Source organism: Coregonus clupeaformis, chromosome 2 (genome assembly GCF_020615455.1).
Source record: "Coregonus clupeaformis isolate EN_2021a chromosome 2, ASM2061545v1, whole genome shotgun sequence".
Lineage (NCBI taxonomy): Eukaryota > Metazoa > Chordata > Actinopteri > Salmoniformes > Salmonidae > Coregonus > Coregonus clupeaformis.
The window spans coordinates 34,311,017-34,328,311 of record NC_059193.1 but is presented as its reverse complement, the minus strand read 5'-3'; the positions used below and the strand labels follow the sequence as shown (position 1 = coordinate 34,328,311).

At 41.9% G+C, this 17,295-nt stretch overlaps 1 protein-coding gene across 3 annotated transcripts in view; it reads left to right on the top strand.

The window, feature by feature from the left end:
• LOC121535497 (follistatin-related protein 5) overlaps nt 1–16,189 on the top strand; it is a 208,275-nt gene extending 192,086 nt beyond the window's left edge. For 2 of the 3 annotated variants that reach the window (XM_041842645.2, XM_041842653.2), the window contains one exon: nt 13,700–16,189. In XM_041842645.2, coding sequence (XP_041698579.1) covers nt 13,700–14,402 — 703 coding nt within the window. In that variant the 3' untranslated portion in view covers nt 14,403–16,189. The remainder of the gene's footprint in view (nt 1–13,699) is intronic. The other variant, XM_041842636.2, reaches the window with a different exon arrangement.
• The last annotated feature ends 1,106 nt before the right edge of the window (nt 16,190–17,295 follow it).

The following is a 17,295-nucleotide window of genomic DNA, read 5'->3' as shown; positions in this document are numbered from 1 at the left end:
AGATCCCCATGGCAGATATATAATTGTCAGTGGTAGGCTGCTCAATACAAAGGTTCTTCTTGTTAATATCTATGCTCCTAATTGGGACAATGGTGATTTTTTCAAATCGGTTTTCTCTACACTCCCAGATATGTCCACCCATATGTTGATTTTAGGAGGTGACTTTAACTGTTGGTTAGACCCACAATTGGATCGATCCTCCACTAAACCTACCACCTTATCAACCTCAGCTAGAGTTGTTCGAACCTTTATGTCTGAACTCGCAGTCTCAGATCCTTGGAGAATGGTTAATCCAGCTGGGAAAGCATACTCTTTTTTCTCATCGGTTCACCACACTTTTACGCGCATAGACTACTTCCTTGTTGATGACCGGCTCCTCCACTCCATATCTTCATGTTCATATAACCCAATTGTTGTATCTGACCACGCCCCTGTTACTATGGAAGTAGCTTTTCAAAATGTTGACAATCAGCGACCGCCTTGGCGACTAAAAACTCAACTGCTCAGTAATGAACACTTTGTCAATTTTGTTTTGAGTCAAATCGACTTTTTCATGATTACAAATAGAACCCCAAACATCTCTGCGTCTACTCTCTGGGAAACTTTGAAAGCTTATATCAGAGGTGAAATTATCTCCTACACCGCACATGAGAACAAATTGAAAAGGAATAGGTTATCTATGCTAACACGCTGTATTGCCCAATTAGATGACATTTATGCCGTTTCACCATCCCCGGATATTTATAAGGAACGTTTAACTCTGCAAGCAGAATTTGACACACTATTAACAGACCAGGTTACTGAAATGCTTGTCAAGTCTAGGAGCACTTACTATGAACAAGGAGATAAAGCCAGTAAATTATTAGCTCACAAGTTACGTCAACAATCATCATCATCTCAGATTACAAAAATTCGTACATCATCTGGGATATCATTAGATCCTGGGGGGATCAATGAGGAGTTCAAGAGATTTTACCAGTCTCTATATACCTCTGAAAGTAAAGCGGATACACTGGAATTGGATAATTTCTTCCACTCACTATCTGTGCCTTCGGTCGGCCGGGATTTGGTTAAAAAATTAGAGCAGCCGATCACTGTTGAAGAACTGTCTAACGCTGTCAAATCCCTTCAATCTGGGAGAAGCCCAGGGCCTGATGGCTACCCGACAGAGTTTTATAAAAAGTTTATCACCAAAATAGCCCCTATTCTAATTGAAATGTACAATGATGCATTTGTAAATGGTGCTCTCCCACATACTCTCACTCAAGCAACCATTTGTGTTATTCTTAAAAAAAAACAAAGACCCTCTTGACTGTGCATCATACCGTCCAATTAGCCTGCTAAATGTGGACTATAAAATTCTAGCCAAAATTCTGGCAACGCGGCTAGAAACAGTCCTCCCATCAATTATCTCTCCGGATCAAACAGGATTTATAAAAATAGACACTCATTCTTCAATCTCCGAAGATTATTTAATATTATATACAATCCTTCTGTCGACAATACCTCTGAAGCCATTATATCCCTGGACGCGGAGAAAGCGTTTGATCGGGTGGAATGGAAATACCTTTTTACACTCTAAATAAATTTGGCTTTGGCTCCAAATTCATGACCTGGATAAAACTTCTGTACTCATCCCCCAAGCCTCTGTCAGGACTAATAACACTCAATCAGATCGCTTCCCTTTGCAAAGATCGACACGTCAGGGTTGCCCTTTAAGTCCCTTACTGTTTGCCCTCGCCATAGAGCCACTTGCAATAGCACTTCGCTCCAACCCCCTCATCAAAGGCATAGTCAGATACGGGCACGAACACAAACTGTCTTTATATGCAGATGATTTATTAATATACACATCCAATCTTTCTGTCTCTGTCCCTGCTGCCCTTGCCACTTTCGCATCCTTCGGTCACTTATCAGGGTATAAACTAAATCTCAGTAAAAGTGAATTGATGCCACTTAACATGGCTGCAAAAAAATCCCCTTTACATAACTTGCCATTTAAAATAGCTCACAGTAGTTTTATTTATCTCGGGGTACATGTCACAATTAGGTTTGAAGACCTTTTTCAAGCCAACTTTGCTCCTCTCTTAACCCGTACTAAGGACGATTTGGAACGGTGGTCTTTGCTACACCTCTCCTTAGTTGCTAGAATTAACTCTATTAAAATGAATACTCTCCCTAAATTCTTATACCTCTATCAGTGCCTTCCAATATTTCTACCCAATACATTTTTCAAAAAGATCGACGGCCTAATTCTACCCTTTATATGGGACAAAAAGCCTCCTAGGATGCGAAAACAGCTCTTGCAGAGGCCCAAACCAGACGGCGGTCTAGCTCTACCAGATTTCAGATTCTATTATTGGGCCGCTAACCTTAGGATCATTCAGTACTGGTTGCAGAGCAGAGTGATATTCCCAACCCCAACTTGGCTGGAGATGGAGGCTGCCTCGTCAACACCGGCATCACTGTCTTCCCTCGCTCACTCCTCTATTACAGGCCCTTACTCCTCCTTCACCAATAATACATGTGTCAAAACAACATTGAAGATCTGGAATCAATTTAGGCGCCACTTTGGGTTTCAAACAACCTCTTCCTTGGCTCCGGTAGCCTCAAACCCAGCTTTTCCCCATCTATGATTGATGGTGCTTTCTCAACATGGTCTAATCTCGGTATTAAAAGATTCAGAGATCTGTACACTAACAATACATTTAGTACGTTTCAACAATTATCAGCTAAATTTGGTCTCCCCAGACATCATTTTTTTAGGTTCCTACAAGTCCGGAGTTACGTCCGCAGCATAGATCCAGGATTCCCCAACCTTTCTGGTGGAACACAGTTCGACACATTTCTCACCCCACTTCCTAACCAGAAAGGCACATTGTCAATAATCTATAGTCAAATTTGCTCACTACAAGCCATCTCATTAAACAATATCAAATCCTCTTGGGAGGAGGAACTGGGTGAGGAAATATCTGATGAACTATGGGAAGGGGCACTCAAAAGGGTACATAGCTCTTCTATTTGCGCTCGACACGGCCTCATCCAATGCAAACTCATTCATAGGGCCCACTGGACCAAAGCAAGACTATCAAAAATTTACAAGGATGTGAACCCTAATTGTGTTCGATGTAACCAGTCCCCTGCTAATCATGTGCACATGTTTTGGTGCTGCCCATCTCTTGTTGGTTTCTGGAAAGACATCTTTAACACACTCTCAGAATTAAGCGGCACACAGATCGAGCCAGACCCTCTCATTGCATTATTTGGAGTTTCCTTACCCACAATACAATTGACCAAAATGAATAAGGATGTAATTGCCTTTGTCACGTTGTTAGCGAGACGATTAATTTTACTTAGATGGAAATCCTCTGCAGCCCCTTCTCATGCTCTTTGGATTAAATCTATTTTGAATTGCATAAAGTTGGAGAAAATAAAACAGACACTCAATGGGTCTGTAGACAAATTCTATGCAAAGTGGGCTCCCTTCTTTTCTTATGTTAAAAGAATACATTTCCCTGCAGTTCCAGAGTGATGTATATTTATATATTGATGATGTAAGAAGCCTGGTATGTGCATATACGACATCTCGGATGTTAAGGATGGTAATAACTGTGCTAGCTGACCTATAACAACTGGATCAAAACAGATATTTTCCCTTTTTTTTTTTTTTTTTTTTTTGTGTTTTATCTTATTTATGTATTTAATGTCTATTTTTTCTTTCATGTCTGTTTCTCTATGTTTTGCTGTATCGTTGTCTTCAAATTGTTGTTCCATATTCATACCAAATAACTTTCAAGTGCAATTATTTACTAAATGCTGGTACTGAAAATTCAATAAACAAAGTATAAAAAAAAAAAAAAAAAAAAAAAAGATTTTAATCACAGCATGAGCGGGGAAAATGTGCAACTATTCAATAGTGGTGAGGATAACAGACCTAGTACTTCTCTTGACAATCATGCATTTAATTCTACTCTCCTCAATTGTAAATGTAACTGTAGCCTTGGTCAGGAACAAACATCCGGTTATCTAACCAAGATGGGAGCAGTGGTGAAACGGTGTTTGAGGTCCCGGAACGCCCGGTCAGCAGCTGGGGACCATGTGAATGGAACCTTGGGAGAGGTGAATGCAGACAGGGGGGAAGCCAGGGTGCTGTAACCCCGGATAAAGTGGCGATAAAAGTTGGCGAATCCCGGGAAAAGTTGCACTCTGGACGTAGGCTGGGGCAAATCCACCACTGCTCTCAACTTCCCGGGATCGGGAAGGGGATGGTGTAGCCCAGGAAGGGGATGGTGGAGCGATGGAATTCGCATTTCTCCGCTTTCACAAAAAGCTGGTTCTCCAAGAGGCGTTGGAGGACCTGTCGGACGTGGAACACGTGTTCTTGGGCGGAGCAGGAGAAGACGAGGATGTCATCGAGGTAGACGAAGACGAACCGGTTCAACATGTCGCGGAGAACATCATTAACCAGGGCCTGTGACACAGCTGGAGCATTGGTAAGGCCAAATGGCATGACCAGATACTCGTAGTGACCGCTGGCCATGTTGAAGGCAGTCCTCCACTCGTCCCCCTCCCGTATCCGCACCAGGTGGTAGGCGTTCCGTAGATCCAGCTTGGAGAACACGTTGGCCCCCTGGAGCGACTTGAAGGCTGAGGAGATTTTTTAAATTTTTTATTTCACCTTTATTTAACCAGGTAAGCCAGTTGAGAACAATTTCTCATTTACAACTGCGACCTGGCCAAGATAAAGCAAAGCAGTGCGATAAAAACAACAACAACACAGAGTTACATATGGGATAAACAAAATGTACAGTCAAAAACACAATAGAAAATCTATATACAGTGTGTGCAAATGTAGTAAGTTATGGAGGTAAGGCAATAAATAGGCCATAGTGCAAAATAATTACAATTTAGTATTAAGACTGGAGTGATAGATGTGCAGAAGATGATGTGCAAATAGAGATACTGAGGTGCAAATTAGCAAAATAAATAACAATATGGGGATAGTTGGGTGTGCTAATTACAGATGGGCTGTGTACAGGTACAGTGATCAGTAAGCTGCTCTGACAACTGATGCTTAAAGTTAGTGAGGGAGATAAGAGTCTCCAGCTTCAGAGATTTTTGCAGTTCGTTCCAGTCATTGGCAGCAGAGAACTGGAAGGAATGGCGGCCAAAGGAGGTGTTGGCTTTGGGGATGACCAGTGAGATATACAGTTGAAGTCAGAAGTTTACATAAACCTTAGCCAAATACATTTAAACTCAGTTTTTCACTATTCCTGACATTTAATCCTAGTAAAAATTCCCTGTCTTAGGTCAGTTAGGATCACCACTTTATTTTAAGAATGTGAAATGTCAGAATAATAGTAGAGAGAATGATTTATTTCAGCTTTTATTTCAGTCAGAAGTTTACATACACTCAATTAGTATTTGGTAGCATTGCCTTTAAATTATTTAACTTGGGTAAAACATTTTGGGTAACCTTACACAAGCTTCCCACAATAAGTTGGCTGAATTTTGGCCCATTCCTCCTGACAGAGCTGGTGTAACTGAGTCAGGTTTGTAGGCCTCCTTGCTCGCACATGCTTTTTCAGTTCTGCCCACACATTTTCTATAGGATTGAGGTCAGGGCTTTGTGATGGCCACTCCAATACCTTAACTTTGTTGTCCTTAAGCCATTTTGGCACAACTTTGGAAGTATGCTTGGGGTCATTGTCCATTTGGAAGACCCATTTGCGACCAAGCTTTAACTTCCTGATTGATGTCTTGAGATGTTGCTTCAATATGTCCATATAATTTTCCTTCCTCATGATGCCATCTATTTTGTAAATCCACCAGTCCCTCCTGCAGCAAAGCACTTCCACAGCATGATGCTGCCACCCCCGTGCTTCACGGTTGGGATGGTGTTTTTCGGCTTGCAAGCATCCACCTTTTTCCTCCAAAAATAACGATGGTCATTATGGCCAAACATTTCTATTTTAGTTTCATCAGACCAGAGGACATTTCTCCAAAAAGTACGATCATTGTCCCCATGTGCAGTTGCAAACCGTAGTCTGGCTTTTTTATGGCGGTTTAGGAGCAGTGGCTTCTTCCTTGCTGAGCGGCTTTTCAGGTTATGTCGATATAGGACTTGTTTTCCTGTGGATATAGATACTTTTGTACCTGTTTCCTCCAATACCTTCACAAGGTCCTTTGCTGTTGTTCTGGGATTGATTTGAACTTTTCGCATCAAAGTACGTTCATCTCTAGGAGACAAATCGCGTCTCCTTCCTGAGCAGTATGACGGCTGTGTGGTCCCATGATGTTTATACTTGCGTACTATTGTTTGTACAGATGAACGTGGTACCCAAGGATGAACCAGACTTGTGGAGGTCTACAATTTTTTTCTGAGGTCATGGCTGATTTCTTTTGATTTTCCCATGATATCAAGCAAAGAGGCACTGAGTTTGAAGGTAGGCCTTGAAATGCATCCACAGGTACACCTCTAATTGACTCAAATTATGTCAATTAGCCTATTAGAAGCTTCTAAAGCCATGACATAATTTTCTGGAAATGTCAAAGCTGTTTAAATGCACAGTCAACTTAGTGTATGTAAAGTTCTGACCCACTGGAATTGTGATACAGTGAATTATAAGTGAAATAATCTGTCTGTAAACAATTGTTGGAAAAATTATTTGTGTCATGCACAAAGTAGCTGTCCTAACCGACTTGCCAAAACTATAGTTTGTTAACAAGAAATTTGTGGAGTGGTTGAAAAACAACTTTTAATGACTCCAACCTAACTTCCGACTTCAACTGTACCTGCTGGAGCGCATACTACGGTGGGTGTTGCTATGGTTACCAATGAGCTAAGATAAGGCGTGATTTGCCTAGCAGTGATTTATAGATGACCTGGAGCCAGTGGGTTTGGCGACGAATATGTATTGAGGGCCAGCCAACGAGAGCGTACAGGTCACAATGGTGGGTAGTATATGGGGCTTTGGTGACAAAACGGATGGCACTATGATAGACTACATCCAATTTGCTGAGTAGAGTGTTGGAGACTGTTTTGTAAATGACATCGCCGAAGTCAAGGATCGGTAGGATAGTCAGTTGTATGAGGGCATGTTTGGCAGCATGAGGGAAGGAGGCTTTGTTGCGAAATTAGTGATAGCGGGTAGTGGTTCTTCACCTTGATGTCGTTGAGGCCCCGGTAGTCGATGCACGGGCGCAGGGTTTTATCCTTCTTCTCAATAAAGAACAACCCTGCACCGGCGGGGGAGGCATAAGGACAGATGAATCTGGCAGCTAGGGATTCCTCAATGTAGGTCTCCATAGCCTTGGTCTCCGGACCCGACAGCGATTACAGTCGTCCCCGGGGCGGAGTGGTGCCTGAGAGAAGGTCGATTCCACAGTAGTAGGGTCGGTGCGGCAGAAGCGAAGTGGCCCGGGCCTTACTGAACACCTCCCGGAGGTCCTGGTACTTTGCGGGAATGGCGGAGTGGTCCGAGGCAACTTCCGAGCCCCCAGGAAGACGTCCCAGGGCAGGCTGCGCTGACTTCAGGCAATGAGCGTGGCAGAACAGGCTCCAGCCCATGATGGCACCAGTAGAACAGTCAATAAAGAGGTTGTGTCGCTGGAGCCAAGAGAAACCCAATACCACGGGAACCTGAGGAGACTTAATTAGCAGGAATTGGATCGTCTCGCTGTAGTTCCCTGATACTCGTAGGTTGATGGGGGTGGTATTGTGGGTGACCCGGCTTATAGAGCACCCGTCCAGCGCTCTAACGCCCATGGGAATGGAGAGGGGCTGAGTGGGGATGCCCAGCTCAGACACCAGGGTAGTGTCCATAAAGCTCTCATCGGCCCCAGAGTCGATGAGTACCCGGAGATATTTCAACTGGTTCCCCCACAGCAAGATGGCATGAAAGGGGGTGCGAGTAAGGGGAGAGGAAAAGTTATCCGTATGGCCCACTAGAGTACTCGCTCCTCCCGGTGAGCCTGGTCTTTTAGTGGACAGGTGGACACAAAATGACCAGTAGTCCCGCAATACAGGCAACTCTTCGTGTGAAGCCTGTATTGCCATTGCACAAACTCCTCCAGACTGAAGCATACAGCCGACTGGTGTTCCCACACTGCCGTAGCCCAGGCGAGAGCCCTCCCGGACATCAGCGTGATGAAGTACGCTATCTTAGAGCGGTCCAAGGGGAAGTGAGTCCTGAGTGGCGCAGTGGTCTAAGGCACTGCATTGCAGTGCTAACTGTGCCACTAGAGATCCTGGTTCGAATCCAGGCTCTGTCGCAGCCGGCCGCGACCGGGAGACTCATGGGCGGCGCACAATTGGCCCAGCGTCGTCCAGGGTAGGGGAGGGAATGGCCGGCAGGGATGTAGCTCAGTTGATAGAGCATGGTGTTTGCAACGCCAGGGTTGTGGGTTCGATTCCCACGGGGGGGCAGTATAAAAAAATATGTATTCACTAACTGTAAGTCGCTCTGGATAAGAGCGTCTGCTAAATGACTAAAATGTAAATGTAAGGAGGAGGGCTGCAGCTCAATTATGAGCAAACACTGAGCGAGAAATGCCAGACAGATTCCCGACTCTCCAGCGAAGCGTTCCGGGGGAGGTAAGCGGGGTTCTCGGGAAAGTGGGGTAGCCAGGAGGCCGTGCTGCTAACAGCCCAGTTACTGAGGAGCTGGGAGGTTACCGTTGTGGTAGGCTGCGTAACAGACAACCTGCGGAATTACTCCAGCAATGTGTTAAACGCTCGGTCATGGCGTTCTGCCAAGGTCTGGAACCCTTCCATGAGACCACGAAGCAACTCCTCGTGCCTTCCAATGGTGGATCCTTGGCAGGAGATGACGTTGCGGAGCTGGTCCGAGTCTGCTGGGTCAGTCATGGCCAGTTCGTACTATCACATTTCAGGAGAAGAGCCAGATGCAGACAGTGTAGTAGTAACAAAAGTTTATTACAAAAACAGGGGGCAGGCAAACAACAGGTCAAGGGCAGGCAGAGGTCTGTAATCCAGATCAGAGTCCAAAAGGTACAGAACGGCAGGCACTCTCAGGATCAGGGCAGGCAGAGGTCAATAATCCAGGGTGGTGTGACAAGGTACAGAACGGCAAGCAGGCTCAGGGTCAGGGCAAGCAGAATGGTCAAAACCGGGAAAACTAGAAAACAGGAACTTGAGAAAGACAGGCGCAAGGGGAAAAACGCTGGTAGGTTTGACGAAACAAAACGAACTGGCAACAGACAAATAGAGAACACAGGTATAAATACACTGGGGATAATGGGGAAGATGGGCGACACCTGGAGGGGGGTGGAGACAATCACAAAGACAGGTGAAAGATCAGGGTGTGACAGGAAAATGATCTGGCGAGTTTAATAAGGGCGAATTATCTTTTCATATTCAAATTTGTCATAGTTCGCAATAATCATTATTTTGATGAAAATCGAATTTAGCTTCTAACGTCGTTATGTGGATATTCCTTCTTAATTGGCTCGATAACGTTATGGAAAAAAGGTTTGTTGTATAAATGTGGCAACTCCTCTCTTGCTGTGGAAAAACAATTTGGGCTAGTTTCAGGCCTTTTGGGCAGGTTTTGAGTGGTCATTGGTTAGAACCTGGCAACCTAGGAGACACCGCTGCAAAGCATAGAGCGTACTGAACAGAGAGTGCCGTTGCACTTGACCAAATAAATTCCAGTAATTCATGAAATAATTATACATTTATCTGACACGTCGCGACCCACCATGAACAGGTCCGCTACCCACTTTGGGTCACAACCCATACTTTAAGAAAGGCTGATATAGATACAATAACAACACTTGATACAAATAACACCACTGCTTATAAAAAACCCAGACTCAAAACTGATTCAAAACTAATAATGTCCCTTGTGTCCAAAAGTAATCTTACACTAGGTACTAGTTTCCTGGTGCCAGATTATGCCTACTCAGAAGCATGTTCAGTTGAGAATCTACATGGAATCTACATTTAGTCCACAAATAGGCTTTAATCTGTGACCATGAATTTTGCCCTAGGTGTACTAGATTGAACCTCCCTGGAGGCTATTTTGTAAATGACATCGCCGAAGTCAAGGATCGGTAGGATAGTCAGTTGTACGAGGGCATGTTTGGCAGCATGAGTGAAGGAGGCTTTGTTGCGAAATTAGTGATAGCCACCATTTAGGCCAATGGAAAGGTCAAACCATGCCCACTCTGGATAGATCAAACTCAATCAAGTGCACCTATTGATAGCTTTTCATGTTTAATAACTCCCTTAGCCTCAGCCAAGATCAATCCATTGTGGGTGTCCCCAACAACTCCCCCAAACCAATATGCAGTCAGTGCACCTCATAGCACAAAACAGAAGTCTCAGAGCACTGCCATCACAATATACAAAGAATTTGAAGGCTTTTAGATTTGTCAGGAATAACCACCCGGGGCTTTGGGGAGCCAAGGATATGGCATTGTGCACAAGGCCTTTTTAAATACCCTATCTCTTTGAAACGTCTGAAAACGCGGCTTACAAGAGCCCTTGATTGTGCTCTTAGGGCGCATAGAGTCTCTATTGAATGTTTTTGCCAACTCTATTATTGTGGTCTTGGAATTCAATTCCGGTCCAATCTTTTGTGCTGTTGTATCTGACTCACTTGGTGGGGAGTCGACAGTGATGAACGTGTTGGTGGCTGTATTGTACGTCATGTTTTTACATTTCTGTCAGTGAATGGACAATGGACAATGGAAAATAAGAGTCTGTCGGTGGATTTGAACATAGTTCATGGTAGTATATATTCTTTAGCCTTTCTTCATTCTACAGTAAGTAATTGATGGCATTCTTACATAAACATAGTATTTTGTCTATATCTCATCAATATCTTACAGTATATCAAAGCAGCATAATGCATTTGGCAGATCATCCGATCAGTACACTATTAAGGTTTAGACCACGCTGCTAGCTTCAACAAGAATTTGTAGTATTAGCAGTAGGGTTATCGCAGTGGCTCAACAAGTCACATCACTATGCACTGTACTGAAAGCTGGCTTATGTCATAGCTTGAAGACACTCTTTAATATTTATGTTAGGTAACAATACATCAGTACGTCAATAAAATGCATGAAGTGAGAGAACATTATTTAAAATGTGATTTTTATTTCCATGTTGGAGGAAGGTTAGACAAAATGACATACGGACTTCATGACACATTCATAACCCATACATACCACTTTCATAAGTAGTGTGCGCATAATCATTTCTTACATGCGTATGTCAAGCACCGCAAGTTGATGTTTTCATTATGTTACAGTACTGCAATGATACATTTGTGGTGGTAGACAGAAGCATTTAATCTATGTTTATATGCTGCATATGTGTTATATATGGTTTATGAACGTGTCATGACATATTGTATGCAAGTTGATTTACTGTACACTACATTACAAACATAGGAGTACAGTGGGGGACTTCTAGTTCTAAAATGTTTCTTATCTTCCAGGTATTCCCAGAATACACCCTGCAAGACATAACAAACAACTTTAGGAGCTCACATTCATTAAAATAATTGACTAAACGTCACACATTTCTGCTAGTAAGCAAACTAATTTATTTGATATTGTTCCGTAGATGGTATACATCTTGCTCTGCCTTGCTTTTTGTCAATTTGCTATTAATTGTAGAGTAAGCCTAATGGAAATAGCAAAAAGATTATAGTTGGCATGTTTTTTGGGCTGAGTGGTGGGTTTAACAAATAAATATTAAACCAATAAAAAAAAATGGTTTTGCCTATTACAGAGACAACATCCTTATTTTCCTCTGTTTAGGAATTGAGTTCAAGTGAACCAAAAAGCAAACTCCTGGCTTATTATAAAGTATGCAAGACAAACTAAAACAAAGTATACAGCTCATAACTCAACACACAAGTGTTACTTTTCACATAATTCCACAGTATTTGTAAAAATCTGTATAGTTTACCAATTATGGGAGGCATGCTGAAAACAAAACAACAAAAGGCAACTGGCAATTTATATTTTGCTCAATGTGTTGAAATATGATATGGGTTTACAAGCAAAGCCAGCCCAGATGTTAGTTTTACTGTTCATAGAGAACACAAACAAGCCCATATTTCTCAATAACTTTTTCTAACAAACTTCAGCACTACTCATTTTTAGCAAAAATAAGGCTGAAGGCAAAATTGTCATATTGACCTTCATATATCAAACACTCTGCTTTATGTCACTGTAGATGTGCTCAATTCACTGATCTGTCTTAATGTACACATTTGTAGAGAGTAGGGACATTGATCATGGTGAGTAGGGATGTCATAAAATGTATACCATACTATTGATACATTCTCATAGCACTAGTTACAGTTGCTTGCACTGACATAGTACTCCTTTCTCCCTATCAGGAGTCCACCCACAACATAATTGAATTCTCATTTTTTTCTCATTCTCCCATAGATCAAATAATAGTTATTTTCTCAAACTGTGTTAGCTTTGACTTAATTTCACTCCCTGTGGCTTTTCTTTACTTGAAGGTGCTTGTGTTAGGATCAAAATCTCCCTGGGAAGAAATCCTGGGGATTTTGTGTTGGAAGTTCGAACATTCTGGAAACTCCCAATTACTCAAAATCCAGGGGTATTTATATATCAAAAGATAAAGGCCATGGCAATGGACCATGCATGCCCTCCGATTTCATGACCCAATACAGCACCTAGTTCACGTTCACTATCAGTCCCATTGATTTCCAAGTCCCCAGCCCTATTGCCCCAAATGGACGATACAATCTCTGGATCAATGCTTTACTTCACAGTGCTGATAAGGTGCTCCATCACTCTCTAACAGTAATTTTCTGTCCACATGAACAGACAGTGGGGGACATTTAAAATCACATAAAAGAAGAAAGATTTTACCAAGATTTAAGTGCATGTCAGAATTGATCAGACAGCATTCAGATTTAATTTTGCCATGTCGGCCCCTCACATTCTCCCTCCAGTCTTGCATATCAGAATTCGAATGTGTCATTATCACTCCTCTTTGGATTTTTTATGTATAATATAGTATTTTCAATCATTAATATGCCCATTGAAATCTATTACTGTGAAGCATAGGGCAGATGATTTCAACTCAGCTTGCAGAGATTGCTCATCTGAGGCAATAAAAAAAAGGCCACTGAAATGTGAAATGTGTAGACCGTATCCACCCCTCTCTTCTTCTCAAACCAATCCTAAGGCCTTTTCTTTGAGGAACTGAGATATTGCAGCTAAGAGAGTCACACACACCTCTGTCAAAACTATTTAGTCCATTCACAGTATAGTAATAGGAGAGGTGATGCAAATGGAGGTCCCTGTCACTGTTAAGATTTTAATTACAGCGTGAGCGGGGAAAATGCGCAACTATTCAATAGTCGTGAAGATAACAGACCTAGTACTTCTCTCGACAGTCCACAAATGTAAATGTAACTGTAGCCTTGGTGAAGGTTGGCTTTAATTCTAATGTCGCACCACTATGAAGTGTGACGTCAGGAAGCAAGTGAAAATTAATTCAAGCCTGTAGGTGTAATGTGCAACAAAAATTAATTAATTAATTAATAAAGAAGCATAAAATAAATGTTTTATTCTCTTTTTTTTGTGTTGACCATCTACAGTACATTTAATGGTTTTATTTGTGCCATAAAAACATGTGAACAAGTATAGTAACATTCAAAATGTCTCCTTCTCTATCTAGATTTGGAATTGTCCTCCACAGAAATGAACCGGCGCTCCACAAGATCGACCTGGAGACCACGTTGTCAGTGAAGAACATCAGCCTGCTCAAGTACAACTGCATCCCCAAGTCTCTGGCTTACACCCACCTGGGCGGCTACTACTTCATCAACTGCAGGCCCGATTCCATGGGTGCCACCCAGCCCCAACTCATCGTGGACAGTGTGACAGACTCCGTGATTAGACACAACGGGGACGTCACCGGCACCCCGTACATGTCTCCGGACGGACACTACCTGGTCACGGTGGACGACCATGATGGCTTGATGAGGATCCAGCAGATCACGGTGCGCGGGGAGATTGGCGAGCCCTTCGACATCCACACCAACCTTCACCTGTCTGATGTGGTCTTCCAGCCGTCGTTCACCGAGGTCCACCAGTACAATGTCTTCGGAAGTTCGGGAAGCCAAACGGACTCTCTATACGTCGAGCTGAGCACAGGCAATGTGAAGATGATCAAGAGTCTGAAGGAGGCCACCAAGACTTCCGATTGGCCGTGGAGCAGTAGGAACCGAGTGATGACCGGCAGTGGACTTTTCGGACAGTACCTCATGACCCCGTCCAGGGAGTCTATCTTCATCCTGGACGGTCGTCTCAACAAGCTCAACTGCGAGATCACCGATGTCGTCAAAGGCAACGTAGTGACGTGGGTTGGCGAGTCATAGGCCGGTCTGTGTTTAGACTCGTCCTGTGTTATTATTAAGGTACAGTTGCACTGAATTTGGTTGCAGATACATAATTTATTGGTTGTGACGAAAAACGTATGCAATTCTCAAAACCAAAATTGACCGTTTAAAATCGTATTGGACGTTGGGACATTCATTCTAAAAAATAGGGAGTGATTTGTTGCCGTTGTTTACTAGCCGAGTTGAAATCTTGGTGGTTCCACAAGATCTTCTAGGGGATATCTGTTAAAATTAGACAAATTAGCGGCATATTAGAATTTTTTTTATTGCAAGTCTTGCTAATTCAATTGGATGGAAGTTTTTCGATAATCACGTCAACTGGTGTTTTGCTAAAAAGAGGGAGAAAATATGTCTAAACTATCCTCCTATGTTTTGTCTACCCCCGTTCCCTTTTTTTCCCCTGTGCCTTGAAGGAAAACAAACTCCAAAAGAGGAATTAACATAATTATTCCCGTTGCGGCTGCAGATTACACCTTCTTCTCTTTGACCCTCCTTCAGGGTGAGAGATGCTCCAAAAATCCATGTTTCTTGTCTTTTTTTTCATCTCGGACCGACGTGCAGCCCATTCTAGGCTAATTAAAATGAGCTCTTGCTGAGACCCTGTCTTGTTTGAAGTGGAGACGGAGAGATTGAGTTGTCCATTATGATGTAGTGCTGCTTGGTCACCTTTGATCTCAGAGTCTTCAACAGAGCTAATGATTTGAATGTGATTTCATCCAACAATCCTTGTCGCAACGACAATGTTAATAGATTGATCCGTCTTAATATTTGTGGGATAAATGAATTAAAGTTTCACACTTTGATTCACAATGTCAGTGTGTGTGTATGTAGAAAAACATTCAAATTTGAAGAATATCCCTGGCACAAAAGGAGTCATAGTATATGATAGAATGTACTTAGATATTGTCAGTCGATTTTGGCAATGTTTAGCAAATTGATATTTATCATTACAGTGAAAGAAAGAGGGAGGTGTTTAGTTGGAAGTGGATTTTTGCAGTTGTAGAGAATAGATGCACTTTGAGCTGTGTGGGTCTAATGATAATATAGAGAGAGACCTTGGTCTATAAGCTTCAAATGTGAGTCACATTTATTTTAAAATGCTACAAGGCAGAGTATAGTTGGATGAATCAGTTGTACCTATGAAACCTGGCAAGTACGTGGCCCGTTGTGCTTAGGACACATTGTTTCTTCGAAGGACACATTCTATGCATTTTCACCATAGCACTCTAACACAAACACAATGAGGAATATGTTAATGTATTATTTTTCAAATCTAATGTTGGACCTTTGGTTGGTTATGGACAGGTCCGTTTTATGTTCCCAATTAAGATGATACGTTTTTATATATTTTGATGTTTTGTTTTATTTGGTCAATTCAATTTCAATTCATACAAAAATGATATCACATTTTGTTTGGTGTTGCCCCTTGATACCCATAGGACTGTACTGATTACCTGTGACCTTTCTTATTGTTTTCTGTATATAGCAGCAGAGTTGACTAAGTTCCTTAATATGGTAGTTTTCATACAGTTTTTGAGGGCTCTGTTCATTATTTTGAGTGAATACGCAGCCTCCTTTTTAAGAAACGAAAAGAGCACCATTGTCATCTCGCTATCCTTGACCAAGTACATTGTGATTTCACCTAATGAGACGTTGTATTTTCCATTATAGCCATGTACTGTTTGTTGATTCATGTGGTTGTTATTTATGTAGAGAATACACACTTGACATTTTACCTGACAATAAAGTCTATACCTTCAAAAATACCTTTGAAAATGCAGAAATCTCCTTTCTGTGGAAAATGTGTTTCAAACATGGTTTCAGCCCACACTCTACTAATGCCGTTGAAAAACCAGGTTCAACACAGTTCAGAGACATTTCTTCGGTAACACTAGTTGCTCACAATAGCCCCATTTATACCTGGTTGTAACATTTGTCCTCTGTCTTGATATTGTCCACATTCTGATGTGCCCACATTTTTAGACAGGTGTAGGCAATTAAAATATGCATTGTGATCTGATTGTGATCAGATCTTCCTGACCACCTCCGGAGGTAGTCAGGGACCCATTGTATCTGGATATCAATCAAGTGTAAACAGATCTGGATGGTCACACCATTTAAATCATCATTATACCGATCTCTAAAATCATTGACAGGTAGCACCATTGACTTATGGCATCAATAATTGTCTAAAAATAAATACATTCATATTGTTTTCAAAGAATATCTGTCAAATAATCTGTATACAGGGAGGCACAGTGGATGGATAAGAGATAGATTTTACTACCATGTGTAGATGCAACGGCTACAATGTGGGCACAATCAGAATGTGGACAGGATCAGGATAAATTGCATGTTAGCACCAGGTATAAACAAGGCTCATGACATTCTGTGAATATGAACATATCTATGAATTTTCTTGAATATCATTTTGAAAGAGCTTTGGAAATTTTATTTAAAAGACCCTTATATTGATTCAGCAGTTTTTGTCGCTCTTATAAAACTAATTCCACACCCAATCTTGTCTGATTGAGATGAAGGGAGACCCACACAATGTGGGTGTGCTGATACATAACTTCTTGATGGGCACTTCGCATAACCATTATTAAAATGTTTTATGCTATCATCATTACAAATTGCAATCGCTGAGTAAATAGAGTTCTTATACAAAATGATGTGTAATAGTCAATGATGGGGAGTCGTGAACTACATGTAATTCAACTAGTAATTTAATTACATTTTGCTGTAGTTTGGTGGTAGTTTAACTAAATTCAAATGTTGGTATTGTTTTCAGTATTTAATTACTTTTTTGCCATGTAGTGGTGTAGCTAACTACTGGAACTACACACTACTTTTTTACTAAAAGAACAGA